Source organism: Lithobates pipiens, unplaced genomic scaffold (genome assembly GCF_037356315.1).
Source record: "Lithobates pipiens isolate NorthernLeopardFrog02 unplaced genomic scaffold, aLitPip1_a1.2 Scaffold_22, whole genome shotgun sequence".
In the NCBI taxonomy this organism is placed as follows: Eukaryota; Metazoa; Chordata; class Amphibia; order Anura; family Ranidae; genus Lithobates; species Lithobates pipiens.
The window spans coordinates 147,916,318-147,944,034 of NW_027507784.1; the positions used below are offsets into that span (position 1 = coordinate 147,916,318).

Sequence of the window (27,717 nt, forward strand, 5' to 3'; positions counted from 1 at the left end):
CATAACATCAGTTAGCTTTGCAGTTCTATTTGTCTGCCAGACTCTGAGCCATTTAAAAAGAGTTCAATCAATGCTGCTGATGAGTAACTGATCTCTATAAACAACAAGGAGGCCGATATGCAATATTTAATATTTAGCTGATTAAAACAAAAAAATGTAAATAAAAAAAATATAAATAAACATAAATAAATTGATATATATATATATATATATATATATATATATATATATATATTAAACTTTGGGGATAATAGCTCCGTGGGACTAAGTGCATAAACCATTTAAACATGAAACAAAAGGCTTTTATTTATAAGCAAATCAAAAATAAGTCTTCCTTCGGCACACAGGTGAAAAATATAAAACAAAGTCTGCTTATCTTCAGCACAAAGCAAAAATTTAAGAAAAGGGACACGGTTTTACAGCCAGTCTTCACCCCAGAGTTTAAAGTCCTTGCTGAATCTTTAGCAGCTCCTAAACAGGTACACAGCTCATCAAGACAGGTGTAAGCACCTACTCCTCCTCACCACCACCTCTTCACTACTTCCTGTTTTTTATGAGCTGTTTCCTGGAGGCCTTTAACCCCCCTGTGTGCTGAATCTCTGTGGTCAGGGAGGGAGGCTCTTTCCCACCAGAATATCACTTCAGAGCCTCCCAAATTCCGGGTCCCAAATAACTCTCTATTAATATAGAGAGAACTGCGAGTCAGTCCTCTCCTTTTAGACTACTCCCACAATTCCTCACCCCTTCTGGGTGACCCCCTGAAGTCTACCGTGACTCCCTTAAAGGGACCACAACCCAAATACTGGTGCTATATAGCACCCGTCCAGGACCCAACCTTGGCGTCATGTACATATCCCCCCCCCCCCCCCTGTCTCAACGCAGAGGTGTTGGAGGTACCACTTGACATCATACAATGGACCCAAGAGAGGACATCAGTGTTCTGATGTTGTCTCCCGAATCTGCGCTCTACCACGAAATTGAACTCCTGGAGAGAAAGGAACCACCTTGTCATCCTGGCATTGGTGTGCTTATTTTGCCTCATCCAGGTCAGTGGGGTGTGGTCAGACACAAGGTGAAACCTTCTACCTAGGAGGAAATACCATAAAGATTCCAAAGCCCACTTGATGGCAAGACACTCCCGCTCCACCACCGCATAGTTTTTCTCCACTGCCGTCAGCTTCCTACTTAGACAAACTGCCCTTCCCTATTGATCACTTGAGACAGGACTGCTCCTAACCCTTCACTTGAAGCATCTGTCTGTACTACAAAATCCTTAGTAAAATCTGGAGCTACGAGCACTGGATCTTGGCACAATGCCGTCTTTTGAGCAATCCCTGGGTACATCCAGTTCTGGGTGCACTGGCCTTGAGGATGTTTCCCCTTCACCCTCCTCAACCGGGAACTGCAACGGGGAGAGCTCCTGGGTCCCCGCCTTAGAGGCCAACTCGGTTTTGAAACCTGAAACAGAAACATTATCATTCAACTTAACATTCTCCGCAATATCATTATCAGTGACAGGTATCTCCATATCAGAGGGGTGTGTTGTGGGGGTTTCAGGCCCAGGCCCCTCAGATTGCGTCACTTCCAGGCCCAGTGTCCCCAGTTCTCCTGGCTGTCCTGACAGCCCCATCTGTACCTGGTTCCGCAGTTCGGGAAATAGTGGACAGTCCCGCCCCACTATAATATCATGTATTAAACTTCTTACTACCCCAACCTCTTGTGTCACTTAGGTATAGCCATAGGAAACAGTCACCGGAACCAGGGGATACTCCCTGGTGTCGCCATGGATGCACACTACGCGTAGAGTTTTACTTACGGGGCCAAGTCCCCCAATCACCCTGACATGTACAAGTGTTACCATGCTACCGGAGTCCAGTAAGGCCCTGGCAGGAAGGTAGTTCACCCACACTTCACACTCAAACTAAAATCAAGATGAGTGGTACACACTCTTTGCGCATAGAACGAGCTTCTCCGATGAGTCCCGCAATCCATAGGCTCCTCCTGAAGTGGGCATTGTGCTCGGGTATGCCCCCAGGACCCGCATCTCCAAAACTGTAGGCCTCCCACCCTTGGGACAGGGACCAACCTTCAAGGTTCTGCAGAAGATGGTTGCAGGGTCTCCATGGCTTACCCAGCGCTGTACGTTCTCTGGCAGGGACCACGGGTACCAGTCCCTCACCACCTGTTCCATCATCTGTGGGCCTGACAGCTTTTCTGGCTTTATGCATTTGGGACCTGGGTGGTTGGTCAGGTTAGTACCGCCAGCGATGCACCCTCTGAGCCCGGACGGCTGTGGTCACTCCTAGGCGGGCCAGGATCTCTGCCTTCAGACACTCATAGTCGCTGATGTGTTCAGTTGGGAGGTCAAAATAGGCCTTTTGCGAGTCACCGGTGAGGAAAGGGGAGATGATGTCAGCCCATTGGTCACAGGGCCACCCCTCTCTCTCCGCTATCCTCTCAAAAGTAGTGAGAAAGGCCTCTAAGTCATCGCTGGGTGTCAGTTTTTGTAAGAAATGGCTGGCCCTCATGGACACTTGGTTGCCAACGGCTAGCCGCTGTACTGCCTCCTGTAAGGCGGCCACCTGTGCTTGAGTGGACTCCTGTTGAGCAGTAAACTGGGGGCTAGCAACCGTGTGGTTTCTTGCTGCGCAGATATAGCCTGGCCCAGGGCCTTCTGCTGCTGAGCCATCGCTTCCTCGTGGCAACGGTTTGCATCTGCTGAAGCTTGCTGACCTTCTCCATGTCTTTACCTGCTGCTTGCAGCGTCTGAGCTGACTTCACCCACGACATGCCATTTGTACATGGTCTCTTTAAATGTCATTTTTTTCCGTTTTAAACGGTTTTTGTGGCTGCAAACACACCTTTTCCAGCATCCAAGACACCAGTTGTAAACTTTGGGGATAATAGCTCCGCGAGACTAAGTGCATAAACCATTTGAACTTGAAACAAAAGGCTTTTATTTATAAGCAAATCAAAAATAAGGCTTCCTTCAGCACGCAGGTCAAAAAAATAAAACAAAATCCACTTATCTGCAGCATAAAACAAAGTCCGCTTATCTTCAGCACAAAAGCAAAAATTCAAGAAAAAGCACATATGGTTTTGTAGCCGGGTCTTCACCCCAGAGTTTAAAGTCCTTGCTGAATCTTTAGCAGCTCCCAAACAGGTACACAGCTCATCAAGACAGGTGTAAGCACCTACTCCTCCTCACCACCACCTCTTCACTACTTCCTGTCTTTTATGAGCTGTTTCCTGGAGGCCTTTAACCCCCTGTGTGCTAAATTCCTCTGGTCAGGGAGGGAAGCTCTTTGCCACCCGAATATCACTTCAGAGCCTCCCAAATTCCAGGTCACAAATAACTCTCTATTAATATAGAGAGAACTGTGAGTCAGTCCTCTCCTTATAGACTACTCCCGAAAATTCCTCACCTCTTCTGGGTGACCCCCTGAAGTCTACCGTGACTCCCTTAAAGGGACCACAACCCAAATACTGCTGCTATATAGCACCCATCCAGGACTCAACCATGGCATCCTGTATAATATTATATATATATATATATATATATACACACACACACACAGTACTGTGCAAAAGTTTTAGGCAGATGTGGAAAAATGCTGCAAATTAAGAATGCTTTCAGAAATAGAAGTGTTAATAGTTTATTTTTTATCAACAAAATGGAAAGCAAATGAACAAGAAAGAAATCCAAATCAAATCAATATTTGGTGTGACTGCTCTTTGCATTCAAAACGGATTGAATTTGTCTATGTACATTTGCACACAATTTTTGAAGGAACTTGGCAAGTACAGTGCATCCGGAAAGAATTCACAGCGCTTCATTTTTTCCACATTTTGGTATGTTACAGCCTTATTCCAAAATGGATTAAATTTATTATTTTCCTCAAAATTCTACAAACAATACCCCATAATGATAAAGTGAAAGAAGTTTTTCTGAAATCTTTGCAAAATTTTTTAGACCCCTTTCACACTGAGGCAGTTTTCATTTTAGCGGTAGAAATAGCGCCTGTAAAGTGCCTGAAAACCGCCTCCCATGCCGCCTGAATGTGAAAGCCTGAGTGCTTTCACACTGGGGTGGTACGCTTGCGGGACGCTACAAAAAGTCTTGCAAGCAGCATCTTTGAGGAAGTTTGGGTGCTCCCCGCTAAAACAAGCGGTGCTTTAACACTAATGCATGGGCGGCCCCATTGTGGAAGGGGTCTTAAAAAAATAAATAAATAATAATAAAAAAAAAAAAATCACATATAAGCATTCGCAGGCTTTGTCTTGGCACTCAAAATTTAGCTCAGGTGCATGTCAGAGCACAGACCAAGTTATGAAGTCAAAAGATTTGTTTGTAGACCTCTGAGACAGGATTGTATCGAAGCACAGATCAGATTTATTTCTGCAGCATTGAAAGTCCCAATGAGTACAGTGGCTTCTCTCATCTGTAAATAGTATAAGTTTGGAATCACCAGCACTCTTCCTAGAGTGGGTTGCCCAAACTGAGCAATCAGGGAAGAAGGACTTTAGTCAGGGGAGTGACTAAAACCTGATGGTCACTCTGACAGAGCTCCAGCGTTTGTGGAGAGAGGAGAACCTTCCAGAAGAAAAACCATCTCTGCAGCACTCCACCAATCAGGCCTGTATGGTAAAGTGGCCAGACGGAAGCCACTCCTCAGTAAAAGGCACATGACAACCCCCCTGGAGTTTGCCAAAAGGCACCTGAAGGACTCTTCCAGTCTGCTGAAACAAAAGATTGAACTCTTTGGCCTGAATGGCAAGCGTCATGTTTGGAGGAAACCAGGCACTGCTCATCACCTGGTCAATAACATCCCTACAGTGAAACATAATGGTGGCAGCATCACGCTGTGTTTTTCAGAGACAGGAACTGGGAGAAAAGTCAGGATCAAAGGAAAAATAAATGCAGCAATGTACAGAGACATTCTTGATGAAAACCTGTTCCAGAGAGCTCTGGACCTCAGACTGGGGCAAATGTTCATCTTCCAACAGGACAACGACCCTAAGCACACAGCCAAGATAACAAAGGAGTTGATATGGGACAACTCTGTGAATGTCTTTGAGTGGCCCAGCCAGAGCATGCTTGAGGCCGTTGTCCTGCTGCAGAAAAAATTTGGTGCCAATCACACACCTCCCTAAAGGTATGGCATGATGGATAAGTATCTGCCTGTATTTCTCAACATTGAGGACATCACTGAACCTGACCAAATCTCCATTTGCAGAAATGTAGCCCCAAACTTGCCAAGAACTTCCACCATGCTTCATTGTTGCCTGCAGACACCCATTGTACTGCTCTCCAGCCCTTCAGTGAACACACTGCATTTTGCTACAGCCAAATAATTCAAGTTTTGACTCATCAATCCAGAGCATCTGCTGACATTTTTCTGCACCCCGGTTCTTAGGCTTTCATATATAGTTGAGTGGCTTAGCCATGTTTCCTTGTTCTATGCAAGGAAACATGAGAAATGGAGTACAGCAAAAATGGCAACACTGAAGCATGGTAGAGGTTTCTTGCAAGTTTGGGGCTGCATTTCTGCAAATGGAGTTGGAGATTTGGTCAGGATCAAAGGTGTTCTCAAGATGTTTGAAAACACCTACCGGCTGAGTTATTTCACAACCTGTATTCAAGTGTACTTAGAAGAATTGAAAAATAGATACTGTTTTGAAGGCAAAGGTGGTCAAACTAGATATGGATTTGATTTGGATTTCCCTTCTGTTCATTTACTTTCCATTTTGTTAATTGATAAAAATAAACTATTAACACTTCTATTTCTGAAAGCATTCTTAACTACTTCCCGACCAGCGCACAACGATGTACGTCGACAGAATGGCACAGGCAGGCATATTGGCGTACAGGTACGTCCAATATTCAATGCTGCCCCCTGCCATCTGGAGCGCTCCCGCGCTGGTCGGGACCCCCGTGAGTCCAGTCGCGGGACCCGTGGACTCGATCGCCGCGGGCATCCCCGCGATCGTCTCACGGAGCGGCCGAATGGATGAAATGCCGAGTAAACAGCATTTCTCCATTCTGCCTAGCAACTAGTGACGCTGATCTCTGCTCTATGTGATTGGAGCAGAGATCAGTGTTCACTAAATGAAAGCCCAACCCCCCCACAGTTAGTAACACACCCCTAGGAACACTTAACCCCTACACTGCCACCCACTGGTTAACCCCTTCACTGCCAGTGTCATTTACACAGGAATCATTGCATTTATATAGCAGTGATTACTGTATAAATGACAATGGTCCCAAAAATGTGTCAAAAATGTCCGATGGGTCCCCCACAATGTCGCAGTCACAATAAAAATCGCTGATCGCCGCCATTACTAGTAAAAAAAAAAAAATAATAAAAAATTATTAATAAAAATGCTATAAAACTATCCCTATTTTGTAAACGCTATAACTTTTGCGCAAACCAATCAATAATCGCTTATTGCGATTTTTTTACCAAAAATATGTAGAAGAATACGTATCGGCCTAAACTGAGGGAAAAAAAATTTTTTTTATATATTTTTGGGGGATATTTATTATAACAAAAAGTAAAAAATAATGCGTTTTTTTCAAAATTGTCGCTCTATTTTTGTTTATAGCGCAAAAAATTAAAACCGCAGGGGTGATCAAATACCACCAAAAGAAAGCTCTATTTGGGGGAAAAAAAGGACGTCAATTTTGTTTGGGAGCCACGTCGCACGACCGCGCAATTGTCAGTTAAAGCGACGCAGTGCCGAATCACAAAAAGTGGTCTGGTCTTCGACCAGCAAATTGGTCCGGTCTGAAAGTGGTTAATAAAGCATTTTTTCACACCTGCCTAAAACTTTCACAAAATGCTGTACATACTGTACACTCACCAGCCACTTTATTAGACACACCTGTTCAATTGTTTGGTAACACAAATTGCTAATCATCCAATCACATGGCAGCAACTCAATGTATTGAACATGTCAATGAGTTCACTGTACTATAATGGCCTCCACAGTTACCAAATCTCAATCCAATAGAGCACCATTGGGATGTGGTGAAACGGGAGAATCGCATCATGGATGTGCACACAGTAACTGCGTGGTGCTACCATGTCATCATGGACCAAAATATTTGAGGATCGTTTCCAACACCTTGTTGAATCTATGCCAGGAAGAATTTAAGGCAGTTCTGAAAGCAAGAGGGGGTCCAACAAGGTCCCCATATACAATCATATGACCGCAGAGCTGAAGATAGTGGAGAGTGTATCAAAAGGAAGCAAGATGCTTATCTGTAAGTACTATTCAAGCCTTTCCTTAGCTAGACATAGTCATTGCTGTGCACATCACACAGTACTTGTAGCATGGTCAGTCCATCAAAAAGTACATCCAGATGTAAGATTTATACAGCCCCATCACACAAAACAGCCAAGTGGAGGACCCCACTCTAGATAAGGAGTACAGTGGCGTCTCAGCCTGTTGACTGAATAGTAGTAGTAGTAGTAGAAATAGCAGCAGGAGGAGGTTATGCGTCTGTCTTATCTGCTCTCTCCCCCTGCCTGTATGTTCCCTGACAAAATATTTGTATTAAGGACACATGACTGCCCACCAATCCCGCCCTTCCCTTTCCCAGTTTGAGTGCTGCTGCATAAGAGATTCCTAAAGACTGATACCAAAACAAATGCAGGTTCTTACACTGGATGCATTAAAAAAAAAAATATAACTTTAATGATTTATTGACTGCAAAGCTGCAATAATTGTTCCTTATATCTGCCTGGAGCTTGTAAAAAAACATCTGACAATGCTGGCTCCCCAGTCCCCCCGTTTTACTTACCTGACCCCTCAAAAGTCCCACCCTCGCCCCCGGCATCCTCTTCGCCGCTCAAACTGGCCGTTGATTGGCTAGAGTGGATGGATTGAAAGCAGCGCAGCCATTGGCTCGCGCTGCTGTCAATCGCATCCAATGACGCGCTGCACTGGGGGGCGGGGCCGAGTGATACAGTGAGCGCCTATGGCCACCAGCTGTATCACGGGAGCTCGCCCGCAAGCACTCCACATCATGTGAGGGAGCTTGCATGTAGTTGTGGAGTCCTTGCGGGAGAGACAGCCGCCGAGGGACCCCAGAAGAGCTGGTTCAGGGCCACTCTGTGCAAAACTAGCTGCACAGTGGAGGTAAGTATAACATGTTTGTTATTTAAAATTATAATCAGTGTCTACCCGAGTTATAGGAGGAGTCCTTTAAGTTCTCCCATAAAGAGGAATGCATTTCTTCCATGGTTGAGAAGTGGGTCTTTCATTCTATGAATAGTGTAGGACCCACTGAAAATGGGGTACTTTAATGCAGTAGTGGGCTTAAAGTGGTTGTTAACCCACTTCTATGAAATCATCTTATCTCCTCTGTACCTTAATAAGATATGTCCCCGTGCCTGTGTTCTGTAAAAAAAATACTCTGATCTGTACTGATACAAGCTCCGATTCCTCTCCTCCTCCTCTCTCTGGCTCATAGCTGCAGTGGGCAGGGCCGAGCTGTCCCACTGACGTCAGCGGGGAGGAGGGGGGAGAGAAGAGACAGAGAGCTGACAATCAGCTGAGCACCTGGAGCCACACTCATACAAGGTACCGATTGGTGGATTTTTTTTTTACATTAAACAGGCACAGGGACGTAAGTAAGCTACAGAGGAGATAATACGATTTTATAGCAGATAGAGAGAAGCAAGAGTGGGGGGATGGGGGGTGGGCGCTTGTACAAGCATGGAGGCGAGTGGGGAGGAGGACAGAGGACACAGACACAGGAGCGCTGCAGACAGGAGATATCTCTTTGCACAGGGGAGGGTATAGTCAGGCCGGATTAGCCAGGTTTTTTAGGGTATACAGGGGGCCAAATGACACAGTACAAGCACTGTGCTGTATAACATACTTTAAAGCAACAGAATCTATTTTATTTTTTTGGGTTAATAAGAGCTTTAAGCACTGTATGGCCATATGGCGCAACCAAATCCCCATATTTGCTTATTATGTTAAGGTGCCTTAAATAGCAGGATTCAAATGACATTTTTGTACGTGTGTGCTATAATCTTTTGTTTTGTTTGTATGGTCTTATGGCAGCACCATCTTTAATGTGATGCATAGTTAGCTGTGCTCCCCAAATCTTTGTTTTTCTCAGAATATGTCCGGCCCAACCTCCTTCCACCCGCTGCCTTCTGGAACACACAAAGGTCCCAGAAGATGTCGGGACCATTCAGAAAGCACAACGCAACTTGCGAATGCGCAGTAGGGAACCTGAAGGCTTCCCTTAGTGAAAATGCCAGTGCCTGCACCAAAAGACAATTGAAGATTTGGCTCAGGGTGCTTACATTGTTGGATCCCTGGACAGGCAAGTGTCCTTATATTAAAAATCAGCAGCTACAGTATTTGTAGTTGCTGACTTTTCATTTTTTTTTTGCCCAGACTGGAGCTCCTCTTTAAAGTTGCATATTAAAGCAGAGGTTCACACAAAAATTGAACCTCTGCTTTTCGGAACCCTCCCGCCCTTTGGTGTCACATTTGGCACCTTTCAGGTATTTGCACCCACTTCTGGACATAGACTCCGTGGGAGTCTATGCCTCTTCCCTTCTCACCACGCTGTCTGCTGGGACACACACGGGTCCCAGAGACAGCAGGGACCATTCTGATTGAGCATGCGCAGTAGGGAACCGGGAAGTGAAGCCGTAAGGCTTCATTTCCTGATTCCCTTACTGAAGATGGAGGCAGCAGCATCCGAGGACCGAGGGACGGATCGGCCTCAGGTGCTGACATCGCTGGACCCTGGGACAGGTAAGTGTCCTTATTTTAAAGTCAGCAGCTGCAGTATTTGTAGCTGCTGACTTTTAAAAAAAAAAATTGCGGGACTCCCGCTTTGAGAGATGCCAACAGTGGTACCAAAGATGTAATTTTAATTTTTCTATTTGCCTTTTTCCTTTTACTAATATTGACCTCAAGTACAATGTTGGTGGCAAGGTCAGTAAGGTACCAGTCAGAGAGAAGCCCTATATATTATGCCAGAATAGGAAGCATGTCTCTGTGCCCAGTCACACGCCCAAAAGTATACAGAACAGAAACTCAGCATCCTACATGACTCAATCACTTCTAATAAAAAACACTAAATTAACTTCACAAGCATATGATTTAATTATGCACCCCAAGACACAGGTAGATAAGGTCACTAGTGAAAAGTTACAAGGACAAGTGACGTTAAAAGCAGTGACATTTCCTCTAAGCTGCTCTTTCTGCCTGAAAGGCTATTGAAATGCCTTTGGGACTTTTTATCTGAATTGAGCTGAGTCACAACAGTAGAAGCATAAAAGCTAAACAAATTGCCAAATCTAATTCACGTAAATCACAACACTAGAGAGGAATTCCAGGCAATCACATGAATCTATAATAGCAGAAATTGCTGTCACAAAGCTTAAAATCCTCATAATGAGCTTCCACAAGTGTCCTTGCTTCTATCAGCATATGGAATGTCACATATCATTTGTACCAATATTTATACACCTGACAAACATTCTATCCCAAGGCTGTAAGAATAATACAAGAAAACAACCTATTGAATTTCAAATTAAAGCAAAATTATTCAGTAGCTAGCTATAGGTCTGATGCTACCTAATTCATTGAAATGCAATTGTTCTTGAGCTAGGATCTCAAATGTCATTATAATATTGCTTATATAATGAGGAAATATGGCTGCCCCACCACAAAAATAATGCAATGTTTGCCTCAATGATATTGTTCTAGACACAGTGAACCCTTATGGATATTTTTGTTTAAAAATGTTTTTACACCTGCTGTAAGTGGCCCTGGCCTTTACCTAACTATCGTTTTTATTTTAACCCCTCAGTAAAGTTTTATTGAAAAAAAAGTTGAAATAATGTAGAAAAAAAATGAACCATTAAAAAAGAACAAAAGAAAATGACCTGAAAACGAGGATCTCATCTGTGCCCTCTTGTCTCTTCTTGTACTGCTGAAGGCAGATGCAGCAGTGGTCCTGTTTTGGAGCAAGAGCTTTAGTAACCGAAGCTTTGAGGTTACGTAGCGACCAGTGTAAGTCCTGGTTCAGCAAGCTTGTGGTGGTCTCCAGCAGGGTCTATACACAGAAGACAAAGGCGTGAAATCATTACAAGGCAGAAAAGGCACAACTGGCATTACACATTAAATGGAAATGCCACTGCTGGATCACAGTGGATCAATAACCAAATCAAGCTACCGCAACTCTATTTCAACATTCAGTCTTTTACTTCATTTACAATACTGTAGTTAGTAGTCAGCAAATAGCCAGTAAAATGCAGCCTGTGATTTCACAAAGATATGGTATTTTAATCGCTTAAGGACCGCCCCACGTAAATACACTGCGGCAGGGCGGCCCTAAAGAACTAAATCATGTACCTGTACGTCAGGCATGTCCAAACTCCGGCCCGCGGTCCGGTTTTGAACGGCCCGTCTGCTGTGCTGCGGGATCAGGGCTGTCAGATGAGCCCGATCCTGGGCACTGTGAGAAGCTCCATGAGCTTCAAAAGTGAAAGTAAAGTGCAGGGAAGTGAGCTGTGCTCTCTGCTTCCCCCTATAGTGCAGTACCCGGCTGAATAAGGAAGCTGGAAAGGTACTTTACTGTGCTACAAGCTACATTCGTTTTAAAAAGGCTTTGTGTGTGTGTGTGTGTGTGTGTGTGTGTGTGTGTGTGTATGTGTGCGTGTGCGTGTGTGTGTGTGTATGTGTGTGTGCGCATGTGTGTGTGCGCATGTGTGTGTGCACGTATGTGTGCACGTATGTGTGCACGTATGTCTGCCTGTATGTGTGCACGCATGTATGTCTGTATGTGTGCATGTATGTATGTGCGCGTGTATGTCTATGTGTGTGTGTGTGCATGTGTGTGTGTGTGCATGTGTGTGTGTGCGTGTGCATGTGTGCGTGTGCATGTGTGCATGTGTGTGTGTGCATGTGCGTGTGTGTGCATGTGTATGCTTGTGTCTGTATGTATGTAAGTATATGCTTGTGTCTGTATGTATGTGTATGCATTTGGCTGTGTGTGTGTGCATGTGTGTATGTGTCTGTGTGTTACTTTTAATCCAGATATGTGTCTGTATGTGTGTGCATGTGTGTGTGTATGTATGTGCGTGCATGTGTCTGTATGTATGTCTGTATGTATGTGTATGCATGTGTCTGTATGTAGGTCTGTATGTATGTGTATGCATGTGTCTATGTGTGTGCATGTGTCTGTATGTATGTCTGTATGTATGTATGCTTGTGTCTGTATGTATGTATGTATGTAAGTATATGCTTGTGTCTGTATGTATGTGTATGCATTTGGCTGTGTGTGTGTGCATGTGTGTATGTATCTGTGTGTTACTTTTAATCCAGAGCCCCCCCCCCCTTCTCTTGTACCATCAGAACTGCTTTTGTGGGGCTTGTGTGTGTGATAGCAGCCAGGACTGCTGCTCCTCTGAAAAGCAATCCATACACAGATCGCTTTCAGAGGCATTTGAATGGTGGTAAAGAGGCATTATGTTGCCTCCTCACCACCTGTTTTAAGCCCATAAATGCAGCATCACTATACCACAACTGTGCAATCCACACAGTTGTAGGGTAGTTGCAGTGCAGGCCCATTCACCCTGGGTATACCTCCAGCTGCAACCACAGCATGTGTACACCCCCAGCAAAGGCAAGAGAATTCTTGTTGGGCAGTGTATGAGTGCTCGAACGACCGAATTTTAATGGTTCAAAGAATGTCAGGCAAAATGGTTGGCCCTCACACATGTTCACTTCATCAAATCTGGCCCTCTATGAAAAAAGTTTGGACACCCCTGCTGTACGTGATTCCTTTCTTCGGCTCTGGGGTGTGCGCCACTTGAGCCAATTAGCGTCTCCGGCGTCCGCCGAAAACCCGGTGGTCCTGTGGAGTGAGGCAGAACGTCGATCTGCCTATGTACCAAAAAACTGGCCTCACGTGAAGTATGCTATATAGCAGGGATATGCAATTAGCGGACCTCCAGCTGTTGCAGAACTACAAGTCCCATGAGGCATAGCAAGACTCTTACAGCCACAAGCATGACACCCAGAGGCAGACGCATTATGGGACTTGTAGTTTTGCAACAACTGGAGGTTCGCTAATTGCCTATCCCTGCTATATAGGAATATTTGAAGGTACCATCAGCATCTTCCTATGTAAACAAGGCAGATCACTGTTCTGCTAGTAAGAAAGACAGAGATCTTGTGTTTCTGCTAAGCAGGAACACAGATCTCTATCTTTCTTCAATTAAGCCATCCCCCACACAGTAAGAAAGCACACCCAGGGAACACAGTTAACCCTTTGATCACTCCTGATGTTAACCCCTTCCCTGCCAGTGTCATTAGTACAGTGACCATACATTTTTTTTTTAGCACTGATCACTGTATTGGTGTCACTGGTCCCCAAAAAGTGTCAGCTTTGTCCACCACAATGTTGCAGTCTCACAAAAAAAAAAAAAAAAAAAATCGCTGATCGCCGACATTACTAGTAAAAACTATATATTTTTTAAAAAGTCCATTAATCTATCCCATAGTTTGTAAAAGCTATAACTTTTGCGCAAACCAATCAATATACACTTACTGGGATTTTTTTTTACCAAAAGCACGTAGCAGAATACATATTGGCCTAAATTGATGAAGAAATTCGATTTTCTACATTTTTTTATTGGATGTGTTTTATAGCAGAAAGTAAAAATTACAGTTTTTTTTTTCAAAATTGTCTGTTTTTTTTTGTGTATAGCGCAAAAATTAAAAGACCGCAGAGGTGATCAAATACCACCAAAAGAAAGCTCTATTTTTTGGGGAAAAAAAGGACATTGATTTTATTTGGAGGACAGCGTCACACGACCATGCAATTGTCAGTTAAACAATGCAGTGCCGTATCGCAAAAAAAAGGGCCTGGTCAGGAAGGGGGTAAAACCTTCCGGAGCTGCAGTGATTCATTCAAGTGGTTGTAACAGCTGTGACTTCGCTGGCTCCTGTGTCAGGTAAGTGATACATAATGGACTACTATGCGATGCATAGTAGTCCATTATGTTTTACCTTTGCAGGGAATCAAAGAGGAAGTAAACTCATCAGGGTTTACTTCCTCTTTAAACGGATGGCCTATAATGATAGCTTTATACTTATAGAAGTGATTCTACAATACACAGGACAATGCCACCAAAAGGTTTAGGAGATATTTAGAAAAAGAAAGGGAACTGCTGTCTACGGCGCAAGCGCCATACACAGCGGTGCGCAGTTGCACTGAGCCGGCTGCAGATCACTGCGATATGCCGCTCATGTCGGCTACCGTGTGCATGCGCGGGAGTGACGTCATCGTGGCTCTGGAGACTCACAGTGCCGGAGCAGCAAGACCCGGAAGTCACTCCGTGATACATGGCAGTGGCAAAGATGAAGACGGAGGACCGCTTTGGGGGCTTCGTTCTCAGGTAAGTTATTCATAATGAGCTAGAATGCTATGCATACTAGCTCATTATGCCTTTGCCTTGCAGGCTGCCTTTTTTTTTTTTTTTTTTTAATAGCCTTTACTTCTTCTTTAAAAAGCACCTAAAACCATTAGATGCCCATCATAAAATATCTGCTTTGATCAATTTTGAATTACAGCTGGTTTGCCTATATGGTGTCACCCCAGGACAGAAACAAAGATCTGCTAAACAACAAGTGACCTGGGGCTGGGTGGGTTTTGATCCTCTGAGGTTTACGTATCTAGGTACAATAAAGCTGAAGGTTAGATATGCATCAGGTACTGCCTGTTTTATCAATCTATACAGGGGTGTCCAATACGGGGTGAAGGGGTGGGGTTGACCGGAGGTTGTGCTGTCCTGTGGCAGAGCCAGGGAAGGAAAATGACAGTAAGCATGGATAACAATTTTCCATTGTCTACCCTCAAGTTGTAAAGTGCTGCGTAAACTGTCGGCGCTATATAAATCCTGTATAATAAAAAAAAATTGTAATAATAGCCTTTTTTTTAGCAATACTTTTACCTGCTCATAGCTGAAGGTATCAAGCATTCCTAAGACCAAGCCTTGGATTTCTCCCAACTTTCCTTTTCCATACACAGGATCCTAAAACCAGAAAATAAACAGGAGAAAATGTTTGTGTTGGTAAAAATAAAACAGAATTATCTTGAGCAAGGATTAGAGATAAAAAATAAAAAAAAGGAGATTTATGAAACGGAAGCAAAGAAATACATTTTATTTGATGTAAATCTTAGTTTTGCCCATGTAGGACAAAGGAAAAGGTTTACTACTTTCCCCGTCCTCAATGCTTCTAATACTTACCGTACCTTCAGTTTGCTGGCCTGCCACTCTGTTCACCCAGCAGAGAAAACTGGACAAGTCCTTTGAACACTACAATCAGACGTGGTTGGAGACCACAAAAGGTTAAAGCGGTATTAACCCCAAAACCAAAAATGTATTATATTGCAGCTTGCATTAGATGCAGTGGCTGCATCGGTTTTCTTTTCTTTGACCCCCCCCATGCTTTCTCCTGGTGATGTGGCCAGCAACACATCTACAGTAATAGTGAGACACAACTCTTGAGGAATGAGCACAGGAGGTACAGCAGCATTGTCAGTCAAGGAAGGGGGAAGAAGGGTAGTTTTAAATGTATTAGCAGATTTAGATACACTAAGAAACTAAACTCCAGCTTGCACTTTAGAATCAGTTACAGCATTTTTTTTCCTTTTGGGATAAAGTTTTTGCATGAATATTTAAAAGCTGATCATTGCCAGTGTTAAGTGGTTTGTTCAATCCATTTAAACAGTTACATTCTGCTTTTAAAAAACAACAGACTTGCTGGCTGAATCACCAGATGAAAATAGAAGAAGGAAAGCTGATGAAAGGAAACTAATATAGCCATCACATCTAAGAATTGGCAAGTTGCAATATAATAATGTTTTGCTTTTGGGTTTAATACTGCTTTAAGGACTGTCTTTCCAACTCCACGTGACAGCTATTAGGTGCTGCTCAAGCACCAATCATTGCATTAAGGGAGAAAGGGAAAACAATACAAGAATTTCACAGAACACTATTCAGAAAGTCAGCAAAAAAAATACCCAACTAAAATGTTTCAAGATTTGAACAATAAACAGGTTGCCTAGGTTTTTGGAATATATGTGAAAGCACACTGCTGCATCAAAACACGTCAGAAAAAGGTGGTCCTCAGCTCTAAGGCTTGCATTTTTAAGACTAGTTAGGTTTAGCCTGGAATTCTACTCAAGTGTATGTAAACGCAAACATTTTTTGTAAGTTTTAGTTGGAATGAGGAATGGTTAGACCCTTGATCAAGTTTTTATTGTTGCCTGTGTACCTGCCGGGAAGATTCACCAGCTGGCCATTAACCAGCCAAACTCACGGTGTTGCTCAGCCCCCCTTGTGCTATGTCTTTGACAGCATCAAAGCAGAGATTGCGTTTCCCATTTAGGTTTTGCAATAACAAGATGCAGAAAGCATGAGTCGGGCTGAGCAACACCATGAGTTGCAGTGTGCTGCTGGTAAATGGCCAGCAGTTTCCAAAAAAACGAAGCATGGAAAAAACTCAAACATGGTGCGATTCATTTATCATGGCACATGTGTTACATGGCTGTTTAATGATCATAAAGTAATTCTATGGTGAACTTCCATTTCAATAAAAAAAATAGCTACATGTATTTGCACCTAAAACTAGTACAAGTCATTAAAGCGGAACTTCAGTTATTTTTTCATCATTCATATCTTTTTTCAATCTTCTGCCTTGTTGTTTTAACTTTAGATAGTAAAACATTATTTTTCTGCCAGTAAATAACTTATACCGCCCCCTTCCCTTTTCTTGTCTGGTCATTAGCCTAGGCTTATGACATCTTGCACAGATCTCTCACTGTAGGGAGAGTTTGCCAGGAAGGAAGGGGGATGAGTCATAAGAGGGCCAATAAGAGCTGCAGAGCTGGAGGTGTGCCTCTGTCAGGAAGTGAACAGGCAGCAGCTTCAGCTGCTTACAGTTAAAATGGTTGCAGCCAGACTCTGTGGAAGGAGATTGCTGCAGCATATTTGGCAAGTACAGAATCACAGTATATATAAAATAATATGCAAAGTGGGTGAAGGGACTCTTCAGATTGGCATATGTTTTTATTAAAAATTATGTGAGCGGACTGCAGTTTCTCTTTAAATCTGTCCTATTATCACCCTCCTGTAACTCCCTGCCCCTAGTACTCTACTGTAGTCTGCAGAGAGGTCTCAGGGAATGGCTGACTGAGTGTTCTAGTTATGGTGCCTGGCATAGAAGCAGTTTAATAGAATTACAAACTCTTTGGCATGTAAATAGTTTCCAATGTAGCTGTCTGTCTTGAAGCAAGTGTTAAATAAAAACTAGCAGGGGAAGTTATACCACAGACCTTTCCATACTGCAGACTGCTGATTAAATTATTTTACAATTACTAATGGCCCCATGTGAGCTATGATATCACAGAAAACTCATATCACCACCTATAACTGTGATGGATTCTAGTGGCTTAATTTGAAAAGCAAAGCTGAAAAACACGGTGTGATATTAAGAGAAAATCACATCACAAAATGACCAGTTAATAGGCTATCTGGGCTTCAGTAAGTCCGTACTGAGTCTTGTGCGGCATAATTGGCGATTAAAAAATCTTATTCAAACACACATCACATCAGGACACATCCTAGGAAAATAGAATTGTTGTACTCACTATAAAATGCTTTTCATGGAGTTCACTGAAGGACATTAAAGTTATACACCAATGGGTTACACTGCCTCTACAGAAGGAGAAGACATTGGCAAACAAAACAACATTTTGGGCTAGCACAAAAAACCCCTCCTACTTCCAAACATGCCCCAGTTTTACCAAGCAGTACCAACAGCATGACCATAAACACAGAGGTGTGGGACAGCTGTCCCCCAATAGAGCCCAAGAATAGAATTTGTCATAGAGTGCAGAAATGTTCTTTCTTGTCCTTTGAAGGGCACAGATTTACTGTCAGGATGCCCAAAACAATCCAACCAAGGGGTGAACAAAAATTAACACCACCAATTGGCCCCATGTGAAAAAAAACTGGGGGCTGCATGGAGCTCCAGAGCCACCTGCGGACCAACAGCCAAAACTGTCACTGGATAAGGCTGAAACTCCAACCTGGTAGGAATGGGTCAATACAAAGTGGTAAGTTAGCCCAAAAAAAAGCCTGATGTTAGAGGACCAATTGAATACTCAGAACCAATGAAGAATGACACAACATGGGAGGCAACACCAAATCATACAACATCATCAGTGTAGAAACTGGTCTATCTAATACAACCAAAAGGGTGGGACAAAAAAGAAGCTAACAGCAATCACTGTAATAGGGGTGCATACTACAGTGATTGCAAGCTTACACGAGGAGTCCACAGGTATGACACATTCATTTCATATTGGTCCAAGCTGGACCAAAGTAACTTTGTAAAATTATGTAAAATTGCAACAACAAAAAAAAATAACAAATATAATTGGAACATTGAATAACAGCCTTAAAAAGGAGTTCTAGAAAGCAAACCTTACAGAAAGCTAAAATCCCAGTGGGTGAAGATAAAACAAGGAATTAAATGGTTATATCAATAAAACAGGCTGCCATGGGCAATTTACACTCTTCAGACACTGGGATAAAGAGTGCACGATGAAGGTTTTTTACCTTCATACATGCATACAACGCATGAGGGTAAAAAAAACCTTCAGCCTTTAAAAACACTTTTATAGGGTGGTCCAAAGATGAGCCCCTTCAAACCCATTGCATTTTTGCACTGTGTATTGCATGGTGTGGTTAAAAGGCAGAATCATGGTTGAATCAGATGCGAACGTGTCAACTTCTCTATGATATAAGAGTGGAGTATGAAAAGGACCTAGGCAGGGGTGTGCATGGGTACTTTGTTGATTTTAGTAAAATTAGTCTTAACAGATAAAATAGGATACAAAGTGAAAAGTTATGATAGGGAAGGGACATTACAATGATGTAGAAGTTTAAAATGAATAAAGCTAAAAAAGGAAAAAAAAAATCCTTAGCCAAACAGGAAAAATATTTACGGGTACTTCTCTAAAAGTCAAGTAAACAAATAATCAAACTGAGATGGAAAATTGAGAGAAAAAAAAAAAGCTAAACAATTCTAACTTAAAGTAAACCCACAACAGTAATGCAGAATAGCATGCTTGTTATACTCACTGTGGAACCTAATGGGTAATCCTTTGCATTGCGTATAAAGGAAGTTTTATTCCGTCTCTCTGATCCGCCTCTTCAACTGTCTCCAAAAAATAACCTGATATTTACAGAGCCAGGGGACAGGCTGCACATGCTCAGTTTGGTGGGTATTGCTAGAGAGTTTTTTCTCTTCTGGTGAGGTTGCAAGTGAACAGCACAGGGCCAATCAGCACTGTCCAGACAGGGGATCAGGAGAGAATGAAAACTTCTCCTACAAGCTTTACTAGGAACTAATAGAAGTCAAAAGGCTGCTATATACTGCTGATGAGAAACTGTATTTTGCTGTTTATATTTACTAAAATAATTGCATTTCCATGTTCTGTGTACTGTGGGAGACCCGATATAGTAAATGCAGGTTCTGAGTTTCATAACACTTTAATTTTAGCAAGGATCTCTAGAACTTTTGTGTAAAAGATATGTGAATGCCTACCAGACCATGGTGACATGATACTGAAGAGAAAAGTTAATGAAATATACATGAAATGGTGGCCCAGATTTCAAAGAGACTCTCTGGAACAGCTGCATACTGTAGACGAGAGCCAAAGATGAGCAGGCAGCAGATGAGACTCCAGCTACAACCGGTGCATTTTAACCCGTTTTGCACATTAATGTGGAATTACTACCCAGAGTAATATTTTTAAACACTGCATGTTAACACACACAGATGTGCTCTGTGTTTTATTTGAATTGTGATTAGCTTTTATATAGACATATTTGGAAGTTTATAAAACTGAGCTGGTGGCATGAACTGAAATGTATTCTGCCGGTAAACCTGAAAAGTTATTTTACATCAATAAAACAGTAGTTTTAAATTGGTCTCAACAACTTAAAGAATATATAAAGCCAACATGTCATATTCCGGATATGTGCCTGCTGTGCCATGTACTTGTATGAAAAAGTATCCTATTCTCTTTGTATTGCTTCCTCTGTGTGAAATCCCTGGTGTTCCTGCCAGTCCCTCTGCTTTCCAATTACAAACTGATCACACTAAGCAGAAGAACACACTGTGGTTACTTTTCCAGCTTTGCTGGGAACTCAGCCGGCTCCCCTCCAATGATCAGACTTGTCTTGACATGCCCCCACTGTACAGCCATTCACTGGAAAGTTCAGAGTGCTGCTGCTTCTCCTCCCCCAGCTCTTATTCAGTGGAGAACAGAGGCTATGTGATCTCTTTTAAAAAACGTATTTTTTTTTTATACACTCATTGTGCCTATCATTTCTATTTTATTTTACAAAAGTTTATTGAGATACAAAATACACAAAACTGTTTGCACAGGAAGATGGAAGGCTGGGAGTGGGGTAAGGCATAACAGAAAGAGGTACACAACAGAAAAAAATCCATCTGGACACATGAGCAATACACAAGGATTCATCATACATGCACAAAGATCTACAAGTGTACAGAGCCAGCCTCATCACAACAAAAACAAAAAAGGCTTCCCAGTAGAGGAGCATCCAGATTAATACAAATAGACTAGAAAATAATTAAAATACAATGTGGAAATGTATTATAATGTGTTTACATTTTGACCATAGCTACACCACTTGTACCTACAGGTAAGCCAATAAGAAGGCTTACCCGTAGGTACTGTGAATGCACTCTGAATATCTCCTAAACTGTGTAAGTTTAGGAGATATTCAGAGTGCATGCAGCTGATGACATCATTGGCCCATGCGTTCTGAAGGTCCGGCTTACAGTGCCGGAAACAGCGGCTCCAGCCAATCACAGTGCTAGAGCCCGCAAACCCGGAAGAAACACGAGGGAAAGATGTAAGCCGCCTTAGTTGTGAATGGCTGCCGCTGGAAGGGCTTTGTTCTAAGTATTTCATAATCTGCTAGTATTTCATGCACATTAGCACATTATGCTGTTGTCTTACAGGTTTTTTTTTTTTTGTGTATTCTTCAGCGGTTTACAACCGCTTTAAGAAGATTGTATGGGATAGGCAAGGAAACGCATCAACATATACATTTGATATATTTTGTATCAATGTAAACAACATTTGTCCAACTATAAATTGCCGTTTTATAATAAATACCCTGGACCTGGCTACACTTATCTGCATATAAATACTCACAAAATTCATAATCCTTCCCCACCCATCTGTCCCGTCATTCCCCAGGTTTTTGTCTTCTCCCTACACCTCCTCTTTTTCTTCATGACCTTTCCCTCCTTCTGTTTTTTAGTTTATCTTTAGAACCTTGAAACAAGGCTAGTCTCAATACAGGACATCCTGACTTAGCCAATTAGCCTTCGATTGTCCCTCTATGCCAGTGATTCTCAAACTTACAGGTGTGCTGTGGGAGTTTTGAAAAATATTTAAAATTGTTAGCGTTTTGAAACCTTGAACATATCGCAAATGTAAATGGTAAATCAATGTCGCAAAAGTTAAAAAAGTAACATATATAAAAATGCAATCTCTGTCAGTCTGTCAGTCATTGGTTCCTTTCATAACGCGAGGCTTGTGCGAGATCTCGGGAGAACTTGATCGCTCTAATTATATTATAATAATAGAGACCGTTCCATTCCAACTTTGATGCTTATAAATAAAGTTTGTTCATGGTTTATCAGTGGGGAAATAATTCATCAAATCTGGAAATGTGTGCTTGTTTGTCGACTTTGGAACCTAGATTCAATCTGATTGGCATTCGAAAGCAGGCACATCATTCACATTAAATTTAAAATGAAATATATATGTAAAAATAAATAAGTTCTTCGCCACAAAAATTATATCTTTTCAGGTGTGCTGTGAAACTTTTTAGATCTTTTTGGTACGCCCCAAGACACAAAAGTTTGAGAAACGTGCAATATGATCTGTGGAGGATTTGAAGCTGATGTGTCATGACAAGTTTGATGTATCTGTTGGTTTGTGAGTAGATTTTTTATCGATACATTTCATAAATAAAAGATGTTTTGGAGGATAATGCCCCAGGCTGGTGCGCTCTCTGTTTTTTGGTTGCAATGAGTCATCGGTTGTTAAGGAGGCGGCATCCGCTGGCTTCCTAACAATGATGAGTCATCCCCACTGAAAGCAGAATGTAAAAAAAACATCATATGGCCCCCCCACCGATGGGTTATGGATATGGATTTTAAGGGAGACCTCACTCCAAAAAAAAAAATAATAATAAAGTTGGGGGCCCCCCAAATCCAAACCTGGCACTTAGTTGTTCTATGGGTATTAAGGGGAACCCCACACCAAAAAAAATGGTACCCCAAAAAAACATACAAGACCATTATCTGAGCATGCAGTCCAGCGGGCCAGAAAAGGGAGGATGGGCACGCGGTCATGGTCAGCTGGCTTTTTTTTTCTGCGATTTGCCAGCTGGCATTCATCGTGATTGATGATGGATTTACATCAGGGACGTGTTTATTAATAAAAGGACAAAAACTGTGTTTGTATTTACTTTTGACATATTTTTGATTATTGAGTAGGTGTACTATGTACCCCTAAATCATTTACGTGGGGGGGGGGAGCTGGGATCTGGGTGCCTCCTTAAAAGGGGCTTTCAGATTTCGTTAAACTACCGTCCGCACCTCCACAAACACCGCCCTGGCCTAGTGCTGCCCCCATGTTGAGGGCATGTGGCCTGGTTATGGTTCGGGGGGACGCTCGCTTGTTTCCCCTCCTTCCTGGACTGCATGCTCAGTCCCACCCAAAGCCCATACCAGATCTAAGGACCTTTTTTTTTATACAGGCTCGATTGTTTACATTCTGCAGGGAATCTCCAGTATGCGCAAGAAGCGCCACGAGTGGCCATGCAATCATCTGGGACCTGTCACGTGTCCCAGATGATTGACAGGAGGGAGGGGACAGAGCTGAGCCCTTCCTGAGGGGAAGTGATGTCACCATCCCAGGCACTGAAGGAGGCAGACTACGAGGGACCCCCTAGCAACAGTCATATAGAGGAGAGTTAATTTTTTTTATTTTTCAAATTTTTTTTTTTTTTATTAGGAATATTCATGATTTTTTTGTGTGTGCAACCCCACTTTAACAATGGATGACTTATCCCTGCTGCTGACAGCAGGGATGAGTCATTGGTTGTTAGGATGCCGGCGGGTGCCAGCTCCTAACAACCAGAACAAATTGCATTGTAAAACAGATCAAAAAATAATGCAGATATGATTTCGATGCATGTCTATTGAAGTCTATGGACCACAAAATCGCACTGCAACGCACCAAACTTGTATAGAACCCTTTTCAAAGTCGGATCACAGTTACACCACATATATGTGCTCCATAGAAACTGCTGTTATTTTCCTTGTCATGTGATTCAATGCATTCCAACTCGCATTAAAATTCCCATTAGTGTGAACCAGGGCTAAGGGATGAGGGACGATTCCACTCAGACTCAATCTCGTGTTTTTAAATTTGCAGATTTAGTCATTGATCTTTGTATGAGCTTTTTATTACAAAGGAGGAAGAGGAGAATATGACAAGGATTATATGATTGCTATATACACTGTATATAGTTTGTATAACCACAGGTTCACCCCCGAAATGGTTTGTCACACATGCAAATAAATATCTACCTTATTCTGATGTCTCAAAGCAAAGGAGCAAATTCATTAATAATGCAAAATATAGTACATATGCAGTAAACAAGTATATATTTCTCCTTATAAATGTTTATGTTTCTGGTGAGGCCTTTAAATTAAATTGTTTGAATATGTTATTAAACAGATATTTCTACTTTAACTTGAAATGTTAATGACTATTCAAGGAAAACATACACAGATATCAGTCTGCTGACATGAAGCCCATACCTGCAATATTCTCTGGAGTATGGACGGAAGGGAGATATAAGCTGCCATGCTGTTGAGGACATCCATTGTCAGATTCTTTAAAGCTATATGGACAAATATAAAGCACAATTGCTTATACAAGTCAAAATTCTAAGCAATGCATGAAAGAAGATCTGATTTTAAAAACAATTAAATTGCACAATTTAAAAATGATTGCACCTAAAACAAAGCAGAAATATTTATTTAGATTATTGAATACAAATTCAAGGGCTGAGTGGAGGCTGCTGCACATTTTTCCTCAGTGCTATACTTAAAGTTTATTTTTGCAGTACAGTTTCTATTGATGGATTTATGCTTGGTTACAAGCAGCCAAATCATGACATAGAAAACAAGGAAATGCTACTATTTATTCCGAAATTGATGTATAAAGGTTTCCCATTCAGTTAGAAAAAAAAAAGTAAAACAGGATTCCATACACACGCTCATCAATTAGCTGCTTGGAGTGCTTGAAACTGGTAAGCTTTCTGAAAGTGGAGCTATACTCTGAAGAAATTGCCTTTATTATAATTCCTACTGTTACTGATAATAGGAAAAGAAAAATAACCAGTCAAACAATATCTTAAAGAGGAAGTAAACCCTGATGGGTTTACTTCCTCTTTCATTCCCTGCAAAGGCAAAGCATAATGGACTACTATGCATCACATAGTAGCCCATTATGTGTCACTTACCTGACACAGGAGCCAGCGATGTCACCGCTGTCCCCTGTAGTCCGGCGCATCCATCTTTTCGGTGGGGTCTCGCAGCTCCCGCGCATGCGCACGGGAGCCGACACGCGCGGCAATTCCGTTGTTGGAAATGCCGCGCTCAGTGCGCCTGCGCGCCGCTGTCTACGGCGCATGCGCCGTAGAAAGCGGTGCCTGTCTTCGGGCAAATATCTCCTAAACCGTATAGGTTTAGGAGATATTTCTTGGACCTACAGGTAAGCCTTAATCTAGGCTTACCTGTAGGTCAAAGTGGTTTGTAAGGGTTTACAACCACTTTAATTCTGGAGTCTATTGTTCTTCATCCATCTGGTACTGGTCCCATGCTCAGATGCAAGCACCAGTCACATGCTAACTGGTTTGATATGCTTGGAAGTCAGTTCAGCGAGTCCCAGTTTTAAAGTGACCAAAGGACTGATGTTTAAGTGGAGTAAATAAAGTCAATATTACCAGTGATCAAATACCTGGCGCTGGAGAAAATGAATTTTTTTTGGTATTGTGTGTTTTTCTTACCATTGGCAACACCTATTGAAGGTATGAATTATAATAAAGGCTACTTCTCAGAAATATAAGCTGTCTTCTAGTTACTTTTAAACATAGAAGGATTATCTCCAGATCTATCTGGCCAATTTCGGCCAGATCAGTCAATTCCCTTGTTCATAAGCACTGGCTGGGTGGCATGAACATCTCCATCTGAATAATCACAGGGGAAAAGAGTAAATGACTGTGCTAAATACTATTACTTTCCCGATATAAGGCCACCACTGGTTATATATTCCTACTTTCCCTCCCCATCACGCTCATATCCATAAACTTGATTGACTGGCTGATGATTACATGCAAATTCATGGAAATATATTTTAGAAGACTGCTTTCTAGTATCTATAGCTAGCTTTAACATTTGCACCATCTTGTTGCTTGTTATTTCCCTCTAAAAGGTGTTTTCTCTCTTTTCTTAAAAGTGAGAAACCCCTTAAAATGTAAGAAGTGTAAGAAACAGGGTTTATATTTTATTTTAAATGCATAAAACCATGTCAGCCCATGAGCAATATCCAGCGGAAGAAGGCTCCACTCTCTACGGACTCCCTCCATTACATTAAGTGATTCCTGCTCCAGCAGTCTGGAGAGCTCAGCAATTTCAAATCTTTCTTCTGCTAAGGAAGCAGACACAGCACTGCTGATACTAATGGCTTTTTATAACAAGTTATAGCTCAGCTTTCTCTTTAACCAAAGAAAGCTAGAATGTAATGGATGCTCCTTGGTACCAGAGAAAAATTACTAGAGGAGAGGGAGAAAACTAGCCTTCAATAGGGGTGTGGGTGGGTTTTCTGCTATATTGCTATTGAGGACAAAAACCTTTTGAACAGCCCATGTCATAGAAAGAACAGGAAAATGAAACTTACAGTCCAAATATAACTGAGAAGAAGAACTTAAGTGCTTTTGTGGAGACATCATTGCTTCAAGCAGAGGAAACCATAGTGCCTATACAGAAAACAGAACATTAACTTTGGATGTACAGATCATTCACTGTAAGAGCTTGCAAAAAGTAAAGCAGTGGCAATGTGTAAAGGTAAGGAGATGAATACCTATTGATTGACAGGGATTGCACATACAGTTCTTAAGGCAGAACTTTACCTATAACAACTTGATAAAAAATAATGATCTTTAGCAAGGAACATAAACAGTTGTGTGAAAAAGTATTTGCCCACTTTCTGATTTTTTTTTTTTTATATTTTTCACACTGAAATGATTCAGATCAAACTAATTTTAACATTACACAAAGATAACCCGAGTAAATCTAAGATACAGTTTTTAAATTATTATTTCATTTAATAAGGGAAAAAAGCTGTTCAAACCTGCCTGCCCTATGTGAAAAAGTAATTGCCCCCCTCCCATGATGAATCATGAGTGAACTGTGATTAACCACAAGTTTTTGGAAAGCTGAGTTCAATTTCACTTGCCACACCCAGGCCTGATTACTGCAAGACCTGTTGAATCAAGAAATCATATAAATAGAAGCTGTCTAACAAAGTGAAGCATGCAAAAGATCACAAAAAGCCACACATCATGCCACAATCTAAAAAATTTTTTTTTAAAACAGGCTAGAAACAAAGTAATATACATGTATCGGTCTAGGAAGGGTTTCAAAGTAATTTCTAAGGCTTTGGAACTCCAGTGAACCACAGGGAGAGCCATTATCCACAAATGGAGATAACTTGGAACAGTGGTGAACCTTCCCAGGAGTGGCTGGCCTAGAAAAATTACTACAAGAGCATGACAATGACTCATCCAGGTCATAAAAGAACCCAGAACATCTGAAGAACTGCAGGCCTCACGTAAGACCAGTGTTCATGATATACTAATAAGAAAGACTGGGCAACAATGGCATCCATAGGAGTGTTCCAAGGCCAAAGCCAAAGCCACTGCTGACCAAAAAGAATACAAAGGCTCATCTCCCATTTACCAAAAAACATCTTTATTATCCCCAAGACTTTTAGGTAAAGGTGTGCGTCCCGTTACATCTGGCATAAAACTAATACAGCATTTCATAATAAGAACATCAGACCAACAGTCAGACATGGTGGTAGCATGATGGTCTGAGCCTGCTTTGCAGCTTCAGGACCTGTACAACTTACCATAATTGATGAAACCATGAATTCTGAGCTCTACCAGAAAATCCTATAGGAGAATGTGCGGCTATCAGTTTGTGACCTCACGCTCAAGTGCACTTGAGTTATGCAGCAGGACAATGATCCGAAACACAACAGCAAGTCCACCTCCAAGTGGTTCAAACAAAGCATAAATTTAGGTTTTGGAGTGACCTAATCAAAGCCCGGACTTAAATCCAATTGAGATGCTGTATCATAACCCTACACAGGCTGTTCATGCTGGAAAAATCCCCAATGTGGCTGAATTAAAACAATTCTGCAAAGAAGAGTGGGTCAAAATTGCTCAACAGCAATGTGAAAGACTCATTGCC

At 42.0% G+C, this 27,717-nt stretch overlaps 1 protein-coding gene across 3 annotated transcripts in view; it reads right to left on the reverse strand.

Annotated features, from left to right (window-relative positions):
- The window catches only part of VPS8 (VPS8 subunit of CORVET complex), a 350,033-nt gene that overhangs the window by 103,953 nt on the left and 218,363 nt on the right, over positions 1-27,717 (reverse strand). For all 3 annotated transcript variants that reach the window (XM_077448451.1, XM_077448450.1, XM_077448449.1), the window contains 4 exons: positions 26,141-26,219; positions 23,998-24,080; positions 15,000-15,080; positions 10,926-11,095 (listed from right to left, as the gene is read on the reverse strand). In XM_077448451.1, coding sequence (XP_077304577.1) covers positions 10,926-11,095; positions 15,000-15,080; positions 23,998-24,080; positions 26,141-26,219 — 413 coding nt within the window. The remainder of the gene's footprint in view (positions 1-10,925; positions 11,096-14,999; positions 15,081-23,997; positions 24,081-26,140; positions 26,220-27,717) is intronic.